The sequence below is a fragment of the Dermacentor silvarum genome, chromosome 10 (genome assembly GCF_013339745.2).
Source record: "Dermacentor silvarum isolate Dsil-2018 chromosome 10, BIME_Dsil_1.4, whole genome shotgun sequence".
In the NCBI taxonomy this organism is placed as follows: domain Eukaryota; kingdom Metazoa; phylum Arthropoda; class Arachnida; order Ixodida; family Ixodidae; genus Dermacentor; species Dermacentor silvarum.
In genome coordinates, this window is record NC_051163.1 from 142,648,206 (window position 1) to 142,670,672 (window position 22,467).

General features: G+C 50.0%; 1 protein-coding gene across 5 annotated transcripts in view; it reads left to right on the forward strand.

Annotated features, from left to right (window-relative positions):
* The window catches only part of LOC119431886 (G-protein coupled receptor-associated protein LMBRD2B), a 235,491-nt gene that overhangs the window by 156,085 nt on the left and 56,939 nt on the right, over nucleotides 1–22,467 (forward strand). For all 5 annotated transcript variants that reach the window (XM_049656867.1, XM_049656868.1, XM_049656866.1 and 2 more), the window contains one exon: nucleotides 8,501–8,743. In XM_049656867.1, coding sequence (XP_049512824.1) covers nucleotides 8,501–8,743 — 243 coding nt within the window. The remainder of the gene's footprint in view (nucleotides 1–8,500; nucleotides 8,744–22,467) is intronic.

The window sequence follows — 22,467 nt, forward strand, 5'->3', positions numbered from 1 at the left end:
CCAATGGCAGCCGTCTATGGAAATTTGTTATATGACTGTGATGTAGCGTGACTTTTGTCTTTAACTTTGCAGATGGTTCCTCAATTGGTGGACAAAGCCCAATTGAGGACAAACATGTAATGAAACTAAAAACAAAAAGTAACCCATTATATAAACACTTTAAAAAATATCACGGCAAAAAAAAAAAAAACTGACAGCACAGTCATGGTATTAATAGCACACAAAGTTCAGGCTGAGGTCGTGTGTGAGGGCGCGTACTAGTTCACAGAGGATGGGAGACGGTGAAGTGACTAAAAGAAGTTTGTCTCACCAAAGGTCGGTGTTTTAGACCATTGGGCAGGATACCAGAGCGCGGCAGCTTCGGCTTGGAGAGAAAAGGAAGGCGGCTTGGCGGCCCGGGCAGGCAGCGGCGTTCTGGCCAGGCAGCTGGGCGTGGAACTCGGGCCCGTAGCCTGACTTCTCACATTCTGCCCACGGGTGCAGAAGCTCGCCAGCCTCGTGCAGCTATTCACAATTGGGTAGAGTGGCGACGCCCAGGAACGGGTTGGCAGGAGGCCCCGGTCGGGTGAAGTCCTGGTGGCTCGGGTCTGGAACCCGACTCAACTCCCGGTCTGGTGGCCGACCTTCTCCTGGCGTCGCCTCCTGGAACTCCTCCTCTTCTGCCAACGCGCCTCGCTTTTCTGCCGCTCTGGTCGATTTGTCGTTTGCTCATTGGCCGCGCGAAGCTTCGTGGTCTCTGGCGATTGGACGGCTTTTTCTTTTTTCTTTTTTTTTGTTGCGCTGCGTGCTCACATGCCGGACGGTCTTTGACGTTGTCGTCTTTCAACCAGCACAGAATTCGCCTCTGCACGCATTGCTTGTCGTCTGCTTCTTGTTTGTTTCCAGCCACCGCACCGTGTCGTGCACTCCACACACCACAATGACAAAATATGGCAGTACCGAAGAGGTTCAGGAGAAGGCTTCTGTTGAAAAGAGAGTGTGATTGAGAATAAGTATGACTTCGTGCTCTGCTTGCAAGCCGTATGCACAGTGCACGAGTGCAAAATTTGGCTCAGATGTCCACAGCAGCGTATGCCACGTGATTTTTCACCTAGCTCAATGGGTGGTTCGGGACCCCTTTAAGAGCAGTCCAATTAATCAGCTTGACACTGCTGATGCCCGAGAGGATCAGCTGCAGTGATGACTCAGGGTCGTCACGAGGCTGTTTGAGTAAATAAACATAACCCGCAGGGGCGTCTGCGCAAGCAGGCGTTTGGTGAGTTGCGCCACCACGGACCCGAGCACAGGAGGGTTGGACCCTCCCACGTTTAACCGTGCGTGGCTTAGCCGTATCCGGGGAAAAGGGGATCCTGGGGGTTGAGCCGATGCTGAGTGCTTGGACCTTTATGGCCCCTCGGCAGGAGGCAACACACCCCTTTGGCCTCGGCTTCACGTAGACGGCACTCCCGGACTGACCCATCCGGGAGAAATCGGTAGTTGCCTTTTCCTATCCTCCTCTCCAACCTTCGTCTTTCTCTCTTACTTTTAATCTTTCCTGTCTTCTCCTCCCTTCTATATTACTTCCGATCTTCTTGGCAGCTAGGGTTAACCCTGTGTGAGTAGCCTGCCTAGGTTATTTCATATTCGGTTATAGTGGTGACGTACAGCTGGCGTCTGCAGGGCCTATGTTTACAGGCACTGCAGCGTCTCCTAGTAGGACTCCATGGTGGGTGGCTGGCGTTTCTGCCGAAACATGAATATTTGCATGGCTAGTTCTTTTCCCATGCTTTCTGATCGCCCCCAAAAGAGGGGGCGCACCGAAGAAGTTTTAAAAATTTTTTGGCCGACAAGTTGAGAACTTTCCACGCTACCACGTGGTACATAGTGTCACGTAGTAGTGACGCTGAAGTAAACAGTCGTAAAACTGTGTATGACGAAACTAATTCTTTATTGGGTGAACCTGTGCCCACAAAAGCAAGCTACACTCGAAGCACAACGAAAGCGGCGAACACAGTCGGCGATCGTCGAAATCTGATCAGCGGCGAAACGCGTCGGCTTTTATACCTGAGTCATCGAAGGTTCCAGATTAATCCCTGATGCCCACGGGTCATCCAGAAAGTTCTAGACAATTCGCGTCGGTCATACAATCAGATAACATAAGTGTCGGTGAAAACAGGCAACGGAAAGAAGCATCGATAACGTTCTAGAAACTTCCGATACAGGCGCTTTCTGCGCCGAGCGATAACGTTTAACATTTGTTTGCCGGTGGAAAGCGGCCACCAGTGAAAGATAAACATGTATACGTGTCAATAGTGAGAAAACTGAAAAGACCGGGAGAGCTGATCTCACCCTTTATTGTTGCAAAGACTCTGACAGAGACTATAGGGCCAGGTTACAAGGCGACGAGGATGGCCAGTGGTGACCTCCTTCTGGAACTCCGCGATAAGAAACAGCATGATAAACTACAGAATCTAGTGTCGTTTGGAGACTTTCCTGTGACTGTGACCTCGCACCGCACCATGAACACCACCCGCGGTATTATTTTTGATGATGATGACCTGTTGGAGCTCACCGAAGATGAACTTTTGGAAGGATTCAAAGAACAAAATGTTTTGACTGTAAAGCGAATCAAGATGAGGCGCGACGGCAAGGAGCTAAAGACAAAACATATAATTCTTACTTTTAGTTCTAGTGTCCTACCCGAGACTATTGAAGCTGGATACATTAAATTACGTGTCAGGCCATACGTGCCAAATGTTTGGCCACAGTTCGCAGAACTGCCGAGGCCATCGGACTTGTGCGAAATGCAGTGCAACTAAGCATCTTTCTGAATCATGCGAAAACTCTCTCCACTGTGTGAACTGTGATGGGGAGCACGCCACATACTCGCAGTCCTGCCCATCATGGAAAAGGGAAAAAGAAATTGTCACGATTAAAGTTAAACAAAACATTTCGTTCAAAGAGGCACGAAGGCAGGTGTTCTACCTGCCGAAAACCAGCTTTGCCGATGTGACACGTCAGGGAGCAGCGTCGCAGCGGCTTCCGGCTGCTGTCTGGCCCGCACGTAGTGAGCTGGATGTGAAGCCATCTGCCCCCTCGACGGCTGCAGCTAGCACTGCTCCGCCATCCCAGAAGGGGCCATCGACCTCCGGGCTGGTGGCCTCCAAGGTCTCATCCCTCGAGACGAGGCCTTCACCGTGAACAAACCGCTCTCAAGAACGGGTGTCCGGCGTGCCGCAAGAGCTGATGGACACATCTTCAAGCCAGACGGCGCAGCCAGCGCCTAAGGAGCGGCGAGAATCTCGACCGCTCCAAAAAAGAAAAATCCCGCATCACAGGGCCCGACAAGGGCTCTGTAAGTTAGTGTTTTTACACGAGACACACAGCGCAAACGTCGTCTGCAACATGGCCACACAGATACTACAATGGAACGTCAGAGGACTTCTTCGTAACCTCGACGACATCACAGAACTCATGCATAAATTTAATCCGAAGGTGCTGTGTGTCCAAGAAACACACTTAAAACCTACGCAGTCCAACTTTCTCAGGCAATATGCCATTTTTTGTAAAGATCGTGACAACGCTTCTGCCTTGTCCGGAGGTGTAGCCATAGTTGTAAATAAGTCTGTTGCTTGCCAACAGTTTGCCCTTCACACGTCTCTCGAGGCTGTATCTGTGCGAGCAATTTTTTTCAACAAGCTTATAACGATTTGCTCCATTTACATACCACCCAACCATCACCTCAGTAAAACGGAATTTTACAGCCTCATCGACCAGCTCCCAGAACCATACATTATCACTGGTGATTTTAATGCTCATCATATCCTTTGGGGAGACTCGCAATGCGATGCGAGAGGTCGACTCATTGAAAACTTCCTTGTTTACTCCGGTGCGTGCCTCTTCAATAAGAAGGAACCAACATATTACAATATCCATCATAGTTCATATTCGTCAATAGACCTGTCAATTGGCTCTGCCTCACTTTTCCCTGATTTAGAATGGCATGTAATTAAAAACCCATTCGGAAGTGATCATTTCCCAGTAACCCTAAACTTAGTAATCGAACATGAATCTCTTCCTCATGTCCCTCGCTGGAAACTGGCCTCAGCTGACTGGGAATGCTTTAGGGAATCCACGTACTTATCACGAGATTTTAGGAATAATTTTACTATAGATCATGCCGTATCATATTTTACTGCTTTTATCATTGACGCCGCTGAGAAGTTCATTCCTCAAACAAGTGGCACTTCATTCAAAAGACGGGTCCCCTGGTGGAATGACGATTGCAGACAGGCACGGAGGAGACAAAATAAAGCTTGGGGCAAACTACGTGATTGTCCTACGGCTGAAAACTTAATAGAATTTAAACATGTTAAATTCCAGGGAAGAAGGACGCGAAGACAGGCTAAGAGGGCAAGTTGGGAGAGGTTTCTCTCGGGTATCAATTCGTATACTCAAGAGGCAAAAGTATAGGACAGGCTAATGAGGCTAAAGGGAAAAGAAATCCATCCGTTGCCGCTAGTGAATGACGAAGCAAACAGCTTGGAAGACCAAGCTGACGCTCTTGGCGAACACTTCGAGCGCGTGTCTAGTTCGAATAATTATTCCGAGGCATTCCTTAAGCACAAACAAATAGCAGAACGCAAGACTATTGACCGTAAATGCAGACAGAACGACCCCTATAACATGCCTTTTAACATCACCGAATTGAGAGCCTCCTTGACTGCATGTCGGAGCTCTGCACCTGGACCCAACAGGATCATGTACGACATGATTAAACACATTCACAGTGATACTCAAATAACGCTACTCGCACTTTTCAATGCTATATGGGCTGCCGGGTACCTACCTACTGCATGGAAAGAATCCCTTGTCGTTCCTATTTAGAAACAAGGTAAAGACCCCACATTAGTAACAAGTTACCGCCCAATAGCCCTCACAAGTTGTATCTGCAAACTCTTTGAAAAAATGATAAACCGTCGCCTTTTACACTTCCTTGAGTCTAACAAAATTCTTGATCCATATCAGTGCGGCTTCAGAGAAGGACGGTCTACAACCGACCATCTCGTGCGCATCGAAGCAAACATTCGTGATGCTTTCATACATAAACAATACTTCTTATCCGTGTTTCTCGATATGGAAAAGGCGTACGATACGACCTGGCGTTACGGAATCCTGTGCGATCTGTCGGCAACGGGCATCCGCGGTAATATGTTAACCATTATTGAAAGCTGCCTATGCAATCGCACATTCCGGGTTAAAATAGGTAATGCACTGTCGCGTCCATTTATACAGGAAACACGTGTACCCCAGGGAGGCGTGCTCAGCTGCACACTGCTTATCGTGAAGATGAACACACTTCGTGCCTCATTACCACCGGCTGTTTTTTATTCTGTCTACGTGGACGATATACAAATGGGCTTCAAGTCCTGTAACCTGGCCTTGTGCGCGAGACAGGTACAGTAGGGGTTGAACAAAGTGTCTAAGTGGGCAGACGAAAACGGGTTCAAAGTTAACCCCCACAAAAGTTCTTGTGTTCTTTTCACAAGAAAGAGAGGCCTGATTCCAGATCCTTGTGTAGGACTGTGTGGACAGCAAACACCTGTGAACAAAGACCACAAGTTTTTAGGCATTATTTCATTTCATTTCATTTCATTTATTGAGCATTCTTTTTCACACAGTGATATGTTAAAATACAATGATGCAATATTCATACAGTGATAGAGATTACACAAAAACAAATAAAATGAACAGTGAAAAAGACGCAAGGACAGGAATTAAAAGCTGCTGAAATAGCAGCTTGACATGATTCCTGACCCTAATATTTTAAAGCAGTTTTGGCAGCAAACAGTGCGAGGTAACAATACATGTTCATGTAAAAGAAATAATTATAAAAATAGTAAAGAAATGTAGGCATCCATAGAGTGAAATAATATACATGTATATACAACAACAACAAAAAAAAATCTGTAAACACAGGAAAAATAAGAATCAGCAAAGAATGAAAGAAAAATACCAGCATATATTAAAAATATGCCAAATATGAAAAAAAAAAAAAAACGTACACACAACCCCCCCCCCCCCCACCTTTTACACAAAAAGGGAGGAACTTTACTGAAAAGAATGAGTGCATTCAGCGGTACTACATGGCATTTCTAATTAAATATTCTTTCCACAATTTCCTTGTCACTGTATCAGCGTTAATACCCTTGCTGTTCAAGAAATTAAAAAAATTTGGCATAATGTACTGTAGACTTTTTAAACCGTATCCTGTTCGTGAAAAAGGTATATACCATGTGTCTCTTTGTCTGATGTCATAAGGTGTTTCCGGTGGTTTTCTTAGTTTGCATAGTTTAAGAAAGTGATTGCTTTTATTTTTCAGACCATGCTTGTATTTAATAAAAAGGTTAAAATTAGAGGTAGAGTCAAGTTATACTTGACTCTAAGCTAACTTTCATCCCATACATCAAATATCTCAAAGCAAAATGCCTAAAAACAATGAACCTAATGAAGATTATATCTCACACAACATGGGGCAGCGACAGGAAGTGTCTATTGAACCTTTATAAGAGTCTGATTCGTTCACGACTAGATTATGGGGCTGTAGTATATCACTTTGCCGCCCCAAGCACACTTAAGATGCTAGATTTCGTTCACCATCTAGGTATCCGCCTGACCACCGGCGCTTTCAGAACAAGCCCTATTGAAAGCTTATATGTAGAATCGAATGAATGGTCACTCCATCTGCAGAGATCATACACCAGTTTCACATATTTCCTCAAAGTACACTCTAATCATGAACATCCGTGTTCGAAGACCATTAATGATTTGACGTGTGCTACACTTTTTCATAATCGACCCTCTGTGAGACAGCCTTTTTCACTGCGTGTGAGGGAGCTTAGCGTTGAAATGTATGTCCCACTCCTCGAACATCGCATAATGCCTCCAGCTAAACTGCCACCTCCTTGGGAGTGGCAGCTGATATAATGCGATATATCTTTTGTAAAAGTTACAAAGAACGCAGCAGACCTCGAAATTCGAATGCATTTCCGTGAACTCCAGTCTAAGTATTCGTGTACTGAATTCTACACTGACGCATCAAAATCGCACGCTGGCGTATCTTACGTGGCAATTGGTCCCTCTTTCTCTGAATCGGACGTATTGAACCCTTATACAAGCATCTTTACTGCAGAAGCCTATGCAGTGCTGTCTGCGGTTAAACACATTCAGAAATTAAAACAACAGGATGCACAAATATTCAAGGACTCCTTAAGTGTCGTAAAGGCACTAATGCCTATAAGAATACACAAAAATTCTGTTTTTATTGAGCTTTACACATACCTGTGCAATATTTATTCATCTGGTAGAAATGTGACAATATGCTGGGTTCCTGGCCATAGAGGCATTGAGGGTAATGAACTGGCAGACAAAGTGGGCACATCAATTATACATCTCAAGCTATTAATCTTACCGCTGCTATTCCTGCCACAGATCTCAAGCCTTTTTTGCGAACGAAACTGCGAAACCACTGGCAACGCTTGTGGGACGCCGAAACAAATAATGAACTCCACTTGATTAAACCACAGTTAAGTTTCTGGCCCTGTACAACAAAAACATGACGAACTTATGTCCTATTCTGTCGTCTCAGAATAGGACACACATATGGTACTCACAATTTTCTGTTGACTGGTAATGAGCCTCCAACCTGTGGTCGACGTGGTGAGAGGTTGACCATCCTCCATGTCCTCCTGGAGTGTCGGGAAGCCGAAACAGAGAGAAGGAGACATTTTCCTCTTGCATACAGCTATTGTGTCCTGCTCCATCCCTCCATGTTTCTTGGTAAAGAACCACTTTTTACAACCAAAGCAGTCCTCGCATTCTTGAACGATGTTGTCCTACATGTCATAAGCCCAATAAATTCGTAGCACATCCTCTCTCCAGAGGATGCCGCTGTGACAGTAGTTCAGTATAGCACCTGCCTCCAGGCCCTTGTGGTTCAAGGGCTCCGCTTAGGCAGTAGTGCTTTTGCCAATTACTACATCTGAAATAACCTGAATATCTTATCACTCTGTTTCATCTAATGTTATCTAGTGTCATCTAATGTTTTATCCACGCCTCATAATTGACTATTCATGTACCACTGACACGCCATTATCATCACCTTGGCGCTCTTTGGCCACATCTGGCCCTAGCGCCAATAAACCCCACTAATCATCATGAGTAAATATAATGCTGAAGAGTGATCACTCGAATATTTGACAGGTGTAAACAATACCTTTCTACTCCAAATTTTGTTTCTTCTGCATTACCTAGTTTTTAAGACAAGAGAGAAGTTGTGTCGAATCAGTTTCTGTGCTCTGATGATGTTTTTTTAAAGAGAATTCTGTAAAAAAAATATTAACTTTTAGCAGCTGTATGCAAATGTGAGCAACTCATACATGAAATAAGCTGTATAAGGCAGTTGTCGAATTTCAATTTTATGCGGACATTTCAAGAAATGCCAGATTCTGACGATGTGCAGTTGATGAGCGTCGTGACCCTGGGCTACCTGTGCGTGTGCGCCTACTACACCGTGTTCCGGGTGCGGGTGCTCAACTATTACTACCTGGCGCCGCATCATCTGACGGATGCCTACAGCCTGGTCTTTGCGGGCATGCTGCTGTGCCGGCTCACGCCACCGCTCTGCCTGAACTTTCTTGGCCTGCTGCACCTGGACACGCACGTGTCCTCCGAGGCACACCGGGTCGAGACCGCCTACACCGAGGTTACCACCTAATTTTTGAACACTCTTTTGCGAGTAGAAATGCTGAGGCTAGGATGGGACACCAGGGGTGGTCAGCCCTCTGTCCACCGATGATTCGCTAAAAGTGCCGCAGTGAATTAACAGTATATGAGGTAGTAATGAGAACAATAAAGGGCATAAATTCCTGTATTTTTTAAACAGGGTAACGAGTGTGTGGTCCTGCGCCATTTGGTGCATGATGCATTTCAGCTCGCGTTACATCATACTTGCAGTTGGAAATTGCAAATAGTGATGTGGGATTGAGGTATGTTTGCTTTAAAAGTAAAATTATTTGTGCTTTCCCTCATGACCATCTTTTTACATATTGTCTTGTGCCATGAACATGTTCAAATAAAGCTCATGCATCAGTTGGATCAGTTGCACAGCCACATGAACGAGAGAATAACCAAAGCAGCACCGCCATTGCATGTGGCCTCCGACAGTTTATGGGTTATAATCTTGAAGGCTCACAGTAATACATCGACTAGAGATGCTGTTTTTTTCGCACCACGCCGTGCATTGTTGCAGTGCACATTGACCTAGGCACCATAAACAGCGTCCTGTTGCACACAAATGTCTTAAGTAATTTGGACCGTGGAATGCTCTTCGAAATACCGATTGTAATGCTAATCCTAAGAGCCCGCATCACCTGGCACGCAGCTGCAGTGGCCTGCAGCGGTGCCTCTCGTGTGCTTTGAAATGCTTGTCTCGCGTATTTGTTCGGATAAGGTAGGAACCGACACAGTGGAGTAGCAAGCCAGCCTATGTCAAAACTGCACCATATCGACACTGACGTATCCATACCACAAATCACACATGAATATGCACTGCGACTCCGTTGAAATATGTGTGACCAATATCGTCATCTGTCGACAACAGGAATCGACCACTCTGCTAAATTCCAAAGTGGCCTTCATTGCAAAATTTCCTAGGTAATTCCTGCTGACGTGTAACAAACCTCCCTCGTGACTCCATCTGTACTTTTACATATACTGAGTGTTCCAGCTATCGTTAGCCAAGCTGTTTAAAAAAATAGTCGCAGTTTCGCCTGAAAGGCGAACCATTAATTGCGATAGCAAATTAGTAGACAGCTATGTGCAGTAAGGACAGTAGTTTTATCGGCCATCTAAACTTGCAAACATTCGCTTACTAACTGAATTAACAAGTGTAAAGGGTTTATTAGAGCTCGAAGCAGCGCAGTGGCGAAAGTATGCGCAGATTTCGGAGCGCAGACTGCGAGGAACTATGAACAACCACTGCGTCGGTGAAGCAGGTTGTCGCGAACCGCGAAATGGCGAGCCTGACGATGCAACGTGTGAGTGGTTAACTGTGATGATGGGTCAGCAAGCAAGTCTATAATCGAGGCAATCCACGGGTCCTTGCGCTGCTCGGAAGCTGTAGTCTCAAGGTCGATTGAAGAAACAGCGAGCTGGGATAGTGAGTAGCAGGTATTGTCGTCAGGCAAGGGAGAGCATGATAGGGCGTCGGCATCAGAATGTTGGCGTCCGTTTCGGTACAGCACGCGGATATCGTAGTCCTGCAGGCGAAGTGCCCAGCGGGCAAGACGACCTGAAGCATCCTTCAACGATGACAGCCAACATGGTGCATGGTGGTCCGTGACGACATCAAATGGGCGGCCATACAAATAAGGCTGGAACTTGGTAAGAGCCCAGATTATCGCCAGACATTCTTTTTCCGTGACAGTATAATTGGTCTCGGCTTTCGTAAAGGTACGACTGGCATAGGTCACAACATATTCAGGAAAGCCAGGTTTGCGCTGCGCAAGGACAGCGCCGAGGCCAACACCACTGGCATCTGTGTGTACCTCTTTAGGGGCCGTCGGGTCTTAGTGACGCAACATTGGGGGAGTCATCAGCAAATGACAGAGATTCCTGAAGGCGAAGACTTCATCGAGCAAGGCGGCCTGAGGGGTCTTTGAGGCCGGCAAGCCAACACAACGAATGGTGGTCACTGACTACTTTGAAAGGTCTTCCGTAAAAATATGGTCGGAACTTAGATATCGCCCACACAACAGCTAGACATTCTTTTTCTGTAGTCGAGTACAGTATAGACCACTTATAACATAACCGCTTAAAGTGCAGGACCGGATATAGTGCGGTCTTTTCAGAGTCCCGTTAATTTTATCATAGCACTCCATGTATCGCTTATAGTATAGTTGCGGGAAATGAAATACCGGTTACAGTGCGGCTGCCTGGGACTACGAAAGTCAGCGGAGACGGCGAACGCTCCCCTCAAACGGGCGCCCCAAGGAGTGCTCGAGGAAGAAAGAGAGACGAAGTGAAAGAGAAGGGCACGTGGTGCAAACGAACAGCCAGTGAGGCTGAAACCTGAATCTTGAGTGCAAGTCGTGAAATATCACGGCGCGCATAGCGAGCGAGGGCCGCGAAACTGGCAACGCCATCCAACGCTCGCTTCACGATAACGGCAGTAAACGAAACTTCAGGGAGCAGGCGGCGCCGGCACAGCACGGCGAAGGGCGCACGCGGAGACCGTGGAATGTGAGGGAGGAGGAGGGCGGCAGGGAAGCGGATTTTGCCTCGGCAACTCCGCCGCTTCGGTGGCTCCCCTCGCCCTCCCTCGTAGCTCCCTCACTTTCGACTGTCACCGTGCGCGCCCGCTGCCGTGCAGGCGCCGCCTCTCCAGCTGGCTGGGCGCCAGCTCCCCGAAGTTTTGTTTTCTGCCATTATCGGGAAGCGGGCGTTTGCCGGCGTGGGGCAGTTTCGTTGGCCGGCCAGGGACAGCGCCGCTGCTTCCCTCTGCGCCGCAGCCGCAGCGTGCAAGGTCAACACGTGACTAGGAAGTAGAGGAAGCATAAAGGAGAAAGAAGGGTTTGCTGCCATTTTCTATGCGTGGCTATGGTAGCGTGGCTGAGACGTCGGCACGTACACGCATGTTCCGGCGCAACGCAGAATCGGCGACCTTGCCATTTGAGAGAGGGTGAAATTTCCGCTGCATTTTTTTTTTCTTTCTTTTTTTTGTTTTGTTCGTGCGGGACATTGAGGGGTCTCTCCTAAGCTTTTACTCTATGGCGGTGCCGGAGCAATGCCGGTCGGAGGCGCCACCGCGTGAATTATTTCGAATTAACGAGATTAGACTGTAAATTGAATGCAAACGTTCTAGCCGCATTCCTCGACTGTCGCATACGCGTGGCGGCTCAGTGCACTTGTTTTGCATATGTGCGGGCCTTGAAAATTGTTGCTTTGGTTATAGTGCGGTACCGCTTATAGTGCGGATATTCGCGACTCCGGCGACTTACGTTATAAGCGGTCTACACTGTAGTTCGATTCGGCCGATGACAAGGCACAACTAGCGTACGCGATCACTCTTTCTGTACCTTCTTGCCGCTGCACAAGGACGGCGCCGAGACCGACATTACTTGCGTCTGTGTGTATTTCAGTGTCGGCATCTTCGTCGAAGTGACCTAGGATTGGAGGAGTCTGAAGTCGTTGTTGTAGGTCACAAAAAGCGCAATGTTGCTCGGGGTGCCAAACGAAAGCGACATTGTTCCTTGTGAGAAAATGCAATGGCTCAGCTATTTTCGAAAAGTTGGGTACGAAACGACGGTAATACGCACAAAGTCCCCAAAAACGGCGAACCTCGCGTTTGTTCGTAGGCGTTGGGAAGGCTGCAACAGCTCGCGTTTTTTCAGGATCTGGGCGAATTCCATCGCAGCTTATGACATGACCAAGGAATTTCAGCTCCTCGTAACCGATGTGGCATTTTTCGGGCTTGAGTGACAGGCCTGCAGTTCGGAGTGCATCAAGCACTGCACGAAGACGCTGGAGATGCTGCTCGAAAGTCTCCAAAAAAAACGACGACGTCGTCCAAATAAACAAGACACGTTTGCCACTTAAGACTGGACAAAACAGTGTCCATCATTCTTTGAAAAGTCGCAGGAGCTGAGCACAGGCCAAAAGGAAGAATCTTGAATTCAAAGACTCCGTCAGGAGTAATAAATGCGGTCTTTTCCTGGTCACGGTGATCGACCTCGATTTGCCAATAACCACTACGCAAATCAATGGATGAAAAATATCTTGAGTGTCGAATTCGGTCCAGTGAGTCGTCGATGCGAGGAAGTGGATAGACCTCTTTCTTTGTGACGTTGTTGAGTTTGCGATAATCAACGCAGATATGCAGCGTGCCGTGCCGTCTTTCTTTTTAACTAGCACCACTGGTGATGCCCATGGGCTTGTAGATGGCTGAATGATGTCGTCAGCAAGCATTTGTTTGACTTGTTCAAGAATGGCGTCTTGTTCTCTTCGAGACACATGGTAGGCATGCTGTCGGATGGGTCTTTCGGGGGGTCGGTTATGTGCTTCGCAACGGGTGTCTGCTTGATTTTTGACATCGTGGCAAAGCAGTTGCTAAAGGAAAACAAAAGAGAGCAAAGACTATCTTGCTGTTGAGCCAATAGCTTGGAATTCACATCGAGTTGAATTGTAAACTGCTTCTCATCGTGTGGGACGGAGGAAAGTTCTGCGAGTGATAGGCTGGTTCTTGTGTCGCCGATTTCTTCGAAGTAAGCGACAACAGCGTGCCTTGTGATGTGCTGGTATTCACGGCTAAAGTTCGTGATTAGGATTTCAGCAGGCTGTTTGGTCAGTTTGAGGAGGCCGCGGGCGGCGCATACTTGACAAGAGAAGAGGATGGACACATTGGTTTCAGCAACTCCAAGGGCAGTTCGGTCCTTGTCACTCACTACGGTAACCAGTACATTGCAACGAGGTGGTATGGTCACGGAATCATCAGAGACACGCAACGCTATCTTGTGCGATTTGCATTCGTGCGAGCTTGCGTTACGTGAAAATGTTACCAACAGCTCTCGAAGATTTATAATGGCCCCATATTCTCTAATAAAGTCCATTCCTAAGATGAGCTTCCTGGAGCATTCCTGCAGCACGACGAAAGATCTGATGAAGGCAGAGCCGCAATATGCACTCGGGCAGTGCACCTCCCAACCGGCGTCACGAGATGACCACCCACAGTACGAAGTTGGGGAGCATTCCATGGTGTGGTCACCTTTCGGAGAGTAACCACCAATTCACCACTCATAACGGAGTAGTCAGCGCTGGTATCAACGAGGGCGGTGACTTGGTAATTGTCGACGGTTACGTTAATATAGGCGGAAAGTCCTGCGTCTTTATCAGAACATGGCGTGGCAGATAAATCGTCATTGTGAACTTGTCGTGTCGGAGGGTGTTTGTCAGGACGATCAGCAGCGGCCCCACCCCCGGAGGTCGGTGTCCTCAGTTTTCCTGACATGGGCGTGGACTTGGGGACCTGTTGCGAACATCGGAAAACATGGAGTAACGGCTAGGCGAGATGATGCGCCAAGGAGATGGTGAACGTGATTGGCGTCTTTGTGCGGGAGAACACGGCTGTTGAGAGGCCAGGAACTGCTCAATCTTGCGTGGGCACTCACCATTACTTGGTCGACGCGCGTTAGGGTGAAATTCCTGAAGGCCCGTCCCCCGATAAGGGACTGACGATATAGATGGTCCACTTCGCCGCAGTGGTAGCAAAGTGGCCGATTATCCGAGGTGCTCCATACGTTTGATGTCCGTGTGATATCTCGCCGGCCTACGTACTCATACGAGTTTACATTTGTAGCGGGAAATTGACATGGTAGTGGTGAAACAGGGGAAGGCACATGTCGTCCCGTAGATAGTTGAGGGCTCCGTATGGCTTCGGCATATGTCAAGACTGGGGCTTCCGCTTGCGTTGGTGCGAATGGTTGGGTCACGGTCCTGATTTCGTCATGAATGATGTCACCAAGTGCAGTAACAGTCGGCTGACAAGCAGTTTTGCAAACTTCCTCAAGCTCTTCGCGCACAACGCTTCGCACAAGCTCTCAGAGTGCTGCTAAATCATGTCCGCAGGTGAAACATGACACGGCGGCAACGGTGCTTTGGCGAGCGTACTGTTGGGATCGTTGCTGCAGCGCTCGCTCCATTGTCGTCGCTTCAGTCATGAACTCAGCGACGGTAGCTGGAGGGTTGCGCATGAGTCCAGCGAAGAGTTGTTCTTTCACCTCTCGCATTAAGAGGCAAACTTTCTTTGTCTCGGCCATACCTGGATCAGCACGTTGGAACAAGCGGGACATGTCCTCGACAAACATGGCTACGCTTTCATTTGGCTTCTGAAATCGACTCTGCAGAGCCTGTTCGGCTTTTTCTTTCCGTTCGGGGCTGTTGCATGTCTCGCGAAGCTGTCGTCGGAATTCTTGCCAGTTAGTGATGGAGCCCTCATGATTCTCGAACCACGTGCAAGCGTAGTCTTCAAGGGCAAAAGCGCAATTTCTTCGAGTCGTCCCATTCAATAATGCAGCGACTTGGTCGAAGTGTTCAAGCCAATCCTCCACGTCCTCAAACACGTCGCCATGAAATGACTTCGGAACGCGCGCTGCATAGACAACACTCCTGGTAGAAGTGGATTGGACTGTGTCGCTTTCTTGTGTCTGACTTGTACTTGCCCCTGTGGTTGACATTCTTACTGGGCTCAATGGGCCGTATTCAGGAAGCAGTCCTTGCAAGCGGCAGCTGGGGCGAAGTGCCGGTTTTCCGGAATCGTGGGAATGGTGGTAGGGACTTGAAGCGTCGGGAGGTCAAATTAGGGCATAGGATGATACCCAGTACCTCCACCAATTTGTCACGGTAATAACAGCACACGCAACAACCGGTCACACAGCGGAATAGCTCCGATTGAGCAGCACGTCTTCTTCGTCGTCTTCGTCTCTCCCCACCGAATCCTCCGCGGCGCGCAAAATAAAGCGCAAGCAAACTGGAACTGCACAACACACGGAAATTTACTCAATTGACGTGTCAATATAGCACTAGAGCCCTGTGTGATGTTCACTGTCGCAAAAGGTAGCAGTAGACCTTTTCTAGTGGAATAGTGGCCAAACGGAGAAAGTGGTGCGACGGCATCGGAGAGGCTGCTGCAGTACATAGAGACAACCACTGACGAGTTGGGAGGAACGATGGTGTCGTGTTTGACGCGTAGTTTGTTCGGGAGAGAAGCATTGTCGGCGAGCATCAAATCTGAGAGCGGCGACAGTTCTAGTTCGGCCCGTGCGCAAGGAATGACGGCATTGTGGCGGGAGAGAAAATCCCAGCCGAGGATAATGTCATGGGAGCACGACGAAATTACAATAAATTCGATGGCGTACACACCGTCCTTCAATGACAACACGAGTTGTGCATGCCGCTAATGGGTGAATACGCTGTGCGCCGGCTGTGCAGAGGGACAGTCCAGTAAGGGGCATCGTGACTTTCCAAATCAAGCGACAAATTTTTGCGTCCATAACTGATACGGCGGCTCCGGTGTCCACGAGTGCAGATGTGTGAACACCATCTACAAACGCGTCTATCACATTCGTCAGGCTACCCTGAGGACTTTTGCGTTTCGCTTGTGTCGCAGCCCTTGCCTCGTGGACTGCGACGATTAGTTTTCCTCTTCCCAAGCTACGGGACAAGGCCGCGTCGGTGATAGCGAGCGTCGGCGTGGAGAAGGTGAGCGGCGGGTATTGGGCATTGGGCGGAACGTAGGTGATGATGCCGAAGGGTTGTCGTAATATGGGCGGGGAGAACCTACTATACTACTTGGCGCATATGTTGTAGCGTTAGGTGACTGCACGCTGTGCGACGTGACCTGCGTAGCCGCACACAAAACAGATAGGCCGGTTGTCAGATGTACGCCACCGATTCACTGTGGTTGGCCCCATATGTAAGAGGACGCGTTGTGCGGAGCGGCTGGTGATATGGTTGCATGGCGGGCTGGGGTCGGGGCACAGTCAAGACATCGGCGTAAATGAGAGGCCCACCTTGAGGGCAGGGGTGGGGCCGGGCAACGACTTCCGCATAGCTGAGTGGTGCAGCCGGAGGGATCTGTTGGGGCCTGGTGACGACTTCAGCGTAGCGAAGATGTGCGGCCGCAGAAACATGTTGGCGGCACTCAGTGAAAATGTCGTTGAGTTCGTGCGCGATGGCGCGGCGGAATGGGGGCTAAGAATTTGACGTTGGCTCTTGTACCTGTTGCGGTTCTGCAAAGGCCATCAAGGAGAGCTGGCGTGCAATTTCCTCGAGCACGAACGCCTTCATTTCTGCAATCAACGCTGACTGCTCAGAAATGGCCATCAAGCCAGCGAGGTGTTCGTCGCGCGATGTAGGGTGATGGGTCAATGACCGTTGCCTGCGTAGCTCCTCATAACTTTGGTGCAGTGTAATTATCTCTGCCACTGTGTGAGGATTTTTGGCAAGCAGCATGTTGAAGGCATCGTCTTCTATGGCTTTCATAACATTCCTGATCTTATCAGACTCCGACATGGTCGTGTTGACTTTCTTGCATAAGTCCAGGATATCTTCGATGTAACTTGTGAAGGATTCACTGACTTGTTGAGCTCGTTCCCGCAAACGCTCTTCGGCACTCAGCTTACGAACAGAAGGGCGACCAAAAACATCCACAAAAGACGTTTTGAAGTTTCATGGTTGTTGTACCATAAGCTGGCCACACTCGCGAGGTAGAAGAGTACGTTGCTGAGCTTAGCTGCTTCGTCCCATTTATTGTGGGCACTTACCCGCTCGTAGGTCATAAGCCAATCCTCAACGTCGGTGTCATCCGCGCCTGTGAAGATAGCAGCGTCCCTGTGGCGAGGCACACCAGAGCACGGTGCCGGTGCAGGGGGAGGCACTTGTTGGGAGGCTTCTTCAGGCATGGTCGAAGGTACGGTGGGGGATCGAAGTTCCAAGTTGTAGGTTTTGAGGGCGCAGTACCCTCCACCAATTGTAAAGGGTTCGTCCTTCCGGTGGAAGAGGCTGCGAGTGGCGGTGTGGACGCACGGCACACAGCACGCCGGCACTGAGAGCGGACGCCTCTGCAGTAGTTCATGGAGGCCAGGCGGAACCAACGGGGACCGGGCACAGTCATTGGTGGGCACGACAAGCCGCACGCTCGATCGCCACGTGCGCGCAGATGCGCGAGCTCTGGTCGATGTGCCGTGTGCCCGCGCTTGTCTGGTCTTGCCCGACCCGTGGTAGACGTCGTAAGCTGCAAGCTTTTGCGCGCGACAGCGCCCGAGTCACGATAAGAGGGTCCGAGATGCGCGGGCCACAGTTTCGGTCTTACCACGGTCAACGGACTTGGACGTGAGTGGCGCTCGAGACGGGCAGGAAGGCGTCGTTGGACGACGCTCGATGACGGCACCGGTGAGGGTTGGCGAAAATGTGGGACAGCTGGAGCAGGAGCAGCCGAGTCATGTTGACAGGCGAGCTCCAATGTGGGCACGACGCGAAGGACAAGTTGAGGTGGTGGGAACGAGACAGCATCACGGCTCGCGTCGCGAGATGATGGCGTCAGTTTTTCTGCCATATCAGCGTCGCGCGACGATTGTTCCCAGCCTCCAACGTCGGACATGTCAGAGTAGTTGCTAGAAGGGCTCAACGGCAAGTTGACCGAAGGAGAGGACGGGGAGCGCAGGGCAGTGAAGAAGGTCGCTGCTGCTGCTGCGTCGCTCTCACTGGCTGGTAGGTGCAGCGGAGTCGGCACGGGGCAAGGCTCGTGCGCTAACTCGAAGGCTCGCTCATCCAGCAGCGTGGACAAATCTGGTGAATGTTTGGTAGAAGGCCGAATGACAGGAGCGACGTCGTTGGCGCCAGACCCGAGGGCGTGCGGCCCAGGAGCTGGTGTAGGGTCAGCGATGGCACCACTGTCGCGTGTCTTCGGTGGTGGGAAGCAAGGCGATGATGTGGCCGGTATCATGGTCATGTCGAGGACATCGTGCCCGTACTCGCACGTAAGAGACCCCTGGAGAGAGCCGGAGGCCGGGGACTGTGCGGTAGCGCATCGGGTTGTCGCCGAGACGGTATCGGGGCAAGATGAGGGAGGAAGGCTTGCCTGATGGTGGTTAATGGGCGTTGAAGGAGACGCGTCTGGTGCTGGCCGAGAGGGCGTTGGCAGAGAGTCAAGCACCGTGCGTTCCACCTCTGGAAGAGGATGGTAGGCAGCGCCGTAGAAGTCTAGGACAGACTGCCGCAGCTCGTCGTAGGGGCGCGGGCCAGGCGATGGAACGCCGAGGCGGAGCTGGAGATTAAGTGGCAGGGCGTGAAATAGCACCTCGTACTTGAAATCCTGAAGCGAGATGGTATTCAGCTCCAGAGTAGCCTCGAATTGGGCGAACCAGACGCCGACGCAGCGAGACGAGAACGGCGGCAGTGGCAGGTGAAACTGTGGCTCCGGCCAGGTGGCCATGGCAGCGTGTCGCTCGGTGGAACGCGCGTTCTCCCGGGTCACCAATGCAGGAGGGGCGTGATGGCGGCTGTACGAGCCGTGCCGTCGTCCCTGATCAGAAGGGCGAAGGCGGCCCGAGCGACTTGGCTGCGACGACCAGCGTGGCTGGCTTTTGGAACGACACTGCGCGTGTCGAGCTTGTGCCCCGAGCACGCGCTGCGCTTCTTTATTTTTCACTTCGACAGCCGGCGCCAAGGCACCGGCTGAGAGCGCCGACCAAAGCGCTCCGCGCTGCGGCGTTGGTGGGCACTACAGGTTTATTAAAGCTCGGAGCAGCGCAGCGGCGACAGTCGAACGAGGCACGGCTTTCAAGCATGAGCGCCGTTGCCGAGCAAAAAGCGCTGGACCCACTAGTGTCTGGGTCCACTAGAGCAGGACCCACTAGCGTCTCTCTTCGCTACGCAAGCATGGTGTCAGCGTACACAGGCAAACTTGAACACATCATACTCGATGACCACGGACACTTGCTGTCAAAACGCTGGCGTTAGCAAGCGCGGCAGCAAACGAAGTGACCTTCGTGCTGTCTATTGCTTCAACACAAACTGAGCAGCGAGAACACTGCACGCACAAAGGTATGAGCCATCTGCAGATTGCTTTCAAAATACAGCGCGCGACCGCACAAAGTACACAGTTGCTGGCAAAGTAGAAGCCGCCCCACCCCTCCCTCCCTCGCTGCTTCCTCGCTTTCCTTCCTTTCGCATGCGAGATTGAGCTGTGATCGTTAGTTTCCCTTGCGCTGGTCACAAAATATGCAGCTGCTGGCATTGCTTAACGCCGCCACCCTCCATCCCTCCTATCCCCCCCACGACCTTATTAGCACTTATTATATTGAGCAACTTTAAAACAGCTCGTCAGTTTTCGCTGAACTTGCTTTTTTTTTAAAGTCCGTAAACAAGTTCTTTTGAAAGCTAACAAGTTCCTTGACATAGCTACGGAGGTCATGGCACCACGAGGCCAAGAATTCCGAAACAAAGGAACACTGTAGAGCAGCTGAATGAAACGCCTGCCCTCGTCCTGGTGGACGAGGGCAGGCGTTTCATTCAGCCACATGACCGCATGAAGATCTCGCCTGAAAAGCCAACCAAAACAAATGCGAGTGAAAGCTGATGCGAGCAGACGATACTACGAGTGTGAGAATATAGCGGTCGGGCGGGTTCGCATGACACCAGTTTCCCACGGCCGGTCTGGAGGCGCGCGCCCCCTTTCTTTCTTAAAGAGCGAGCGCGCGCCTCCAGACTGGCCGTGCCCGCAGGTACATCACTGAAGGGGGCAGCTCTCATCTGTCTGCTTCACTTGCGGCTTGTTTGTTGCCGGGGCGCGCGGCAATTTAAATCGGGCCTGGACCGACCCCTCCCACGGAACGAAAAACCTGATTCGCCGCAGAGCTTTTGTGGCGCGCGTTTTGCAGCCGCTGGCGCTCAGCGCGCGTTTTTTTGCTAGTGTCATCGGCCTTTAACACGTTGTTTGTGGGTCGTTGGAATGTCATTTAATTTAGTGCACTTGAATGTAAAGCTACGAGTTTCAGAAACACCAGTTTGCAGTCGTATCATACAATTTCAGTTGAAAACACGGTCGTATCAACCGCATGAAAATACATTGCTTCTATGGGGTGCTGGCCGGGAAACAAAAGAAAAATGTATCATCCAGAAAAACGTATTACGCAGAATCGTATCAACGCGGTTCCACTGTACTGCCCTCAAGAGTAGAACAGATCACCCAACAGGTGTCAGCCCAAATAACACAACTAACGCAACAAATGACTGAGTTTAAAGTGAAGTCCAACAAAAAGCTCCAGGCTCAGCAAATTGAATTCAGGCAAACTGTACGTAAGCAAATTACCGGAGCTAACACTAGAGAGAGAGCCGAGAAGCCACACGCCAGACCAGGGCTAACAGCCATCGCACAAGAACACAACCATGCCTAAACATAAACCAACTAGAACAGAAAAGTGCGAAATCTGGCAGTGGAACTGTCGTGGATACCGATGGAAAAGGGGACATTTAACACAGCTGGTGAGCTCACAGAGCGAGCCACCAGCTGTCATAGCCCTCGAGGAAGTCGGATCCCCTCCAAACCTTCAGGGATACGAGGCGTACACACACCCGGATTCGGAAAAAGCAATACCGACCTTGGTAGCAAAATCGATTACCACAATCAAACACGATCCTTTCACCGACACGGATATTAAGCATTTACTAATAGAAATCATATATAAAGGGCCGAACAAAAAGAGTGCCTTTATACTAAACATTTACAGTCCAGTGAGCCAGAGAAAGTTTGACAGCCTCCTGCAGGAAATTGCATGCACTGGGTATAGTAGGTGACTTCAACGCCAGAACAAATGGAGCAACTCGACATGACAACGGATCCAGCAGTGTCCACTAGGCAGGGCAACACCTCACGACAGTGCAGAATTGTGAAGACACGCAATCGATCCTAAATGATTTAGAAAGTGACGTCATCAGCACCACACTGGGAAAATCAAACGACACATAGGAATAGCCAGGCTGCAATACCAGTCAGCCCGTAGCGGCACCCGTGGCCCGCGGCCACCCAGCTCCCAGAGTCCAAAGAGATAGAAGCTTTTTACATAAGAAATTCGGACCACACACGAGGCTTCCGCACTCACTCGCTTCAGGCTTGCCAATGCTCCGCGGGCGCTAGGCCTTGCTCTTCCAGGTTACAGACCACGTGGCTCTCGTACCGTTGAGTGTTCTTCAAAACACTTGCGAAAAGGCTTAGCATGTTGAAAAGTTCAAATGCGCTACAGCAACCGTCGTCTCGCTCAAGAAAGCACGTCACCGGCGCTAGTGATCAAAATGCACGCTAGGACTACGCTTCGGTTAAAACAACGGTTGTTTCGAACCGAGCAAAACTGTCAAAATTATCGTCCGATGCTCCAAGAGGCCCACATTGGGCAGCCAGATGTGGGGTCTCACACGTGCACTTGGGACAAAGGAATGACAACGCAGTAGTGCAAACAATCAAAAGTGCATTTATTGCACCTTTCATACACTAATGCCTGCTAGCCGAATTACTACGCCGACGGGCGCGCAACAAATCGAGAAAGTCCGACTCACTGCAACCGGATGCTAGACACCAATGCCTAGTCGTTCAAGTGTACGGTCACACAAATGGTTGTGTGTTTGAACGGTGATCGTGTTCATTCATTCCGGTGCCCTGCTCTGAGGCCTCACGAGACGGTCTTGCAGAGAGCGTGTCGGTGCATGCACAAAGCATCCGCGCTGCGCGCCGACCCCACGCCAAAGAAAAGTGTCTTCTCCCTTTTGTGCCCAAGTAACCCTGCTGTTAGGTGGCGTTAGCCGCACAGCACTAGCGCCAGCTCTCGTAATATGCCGCAACCACACCAACAGCCGTTGCCCCATGCGGGGAAAACAACA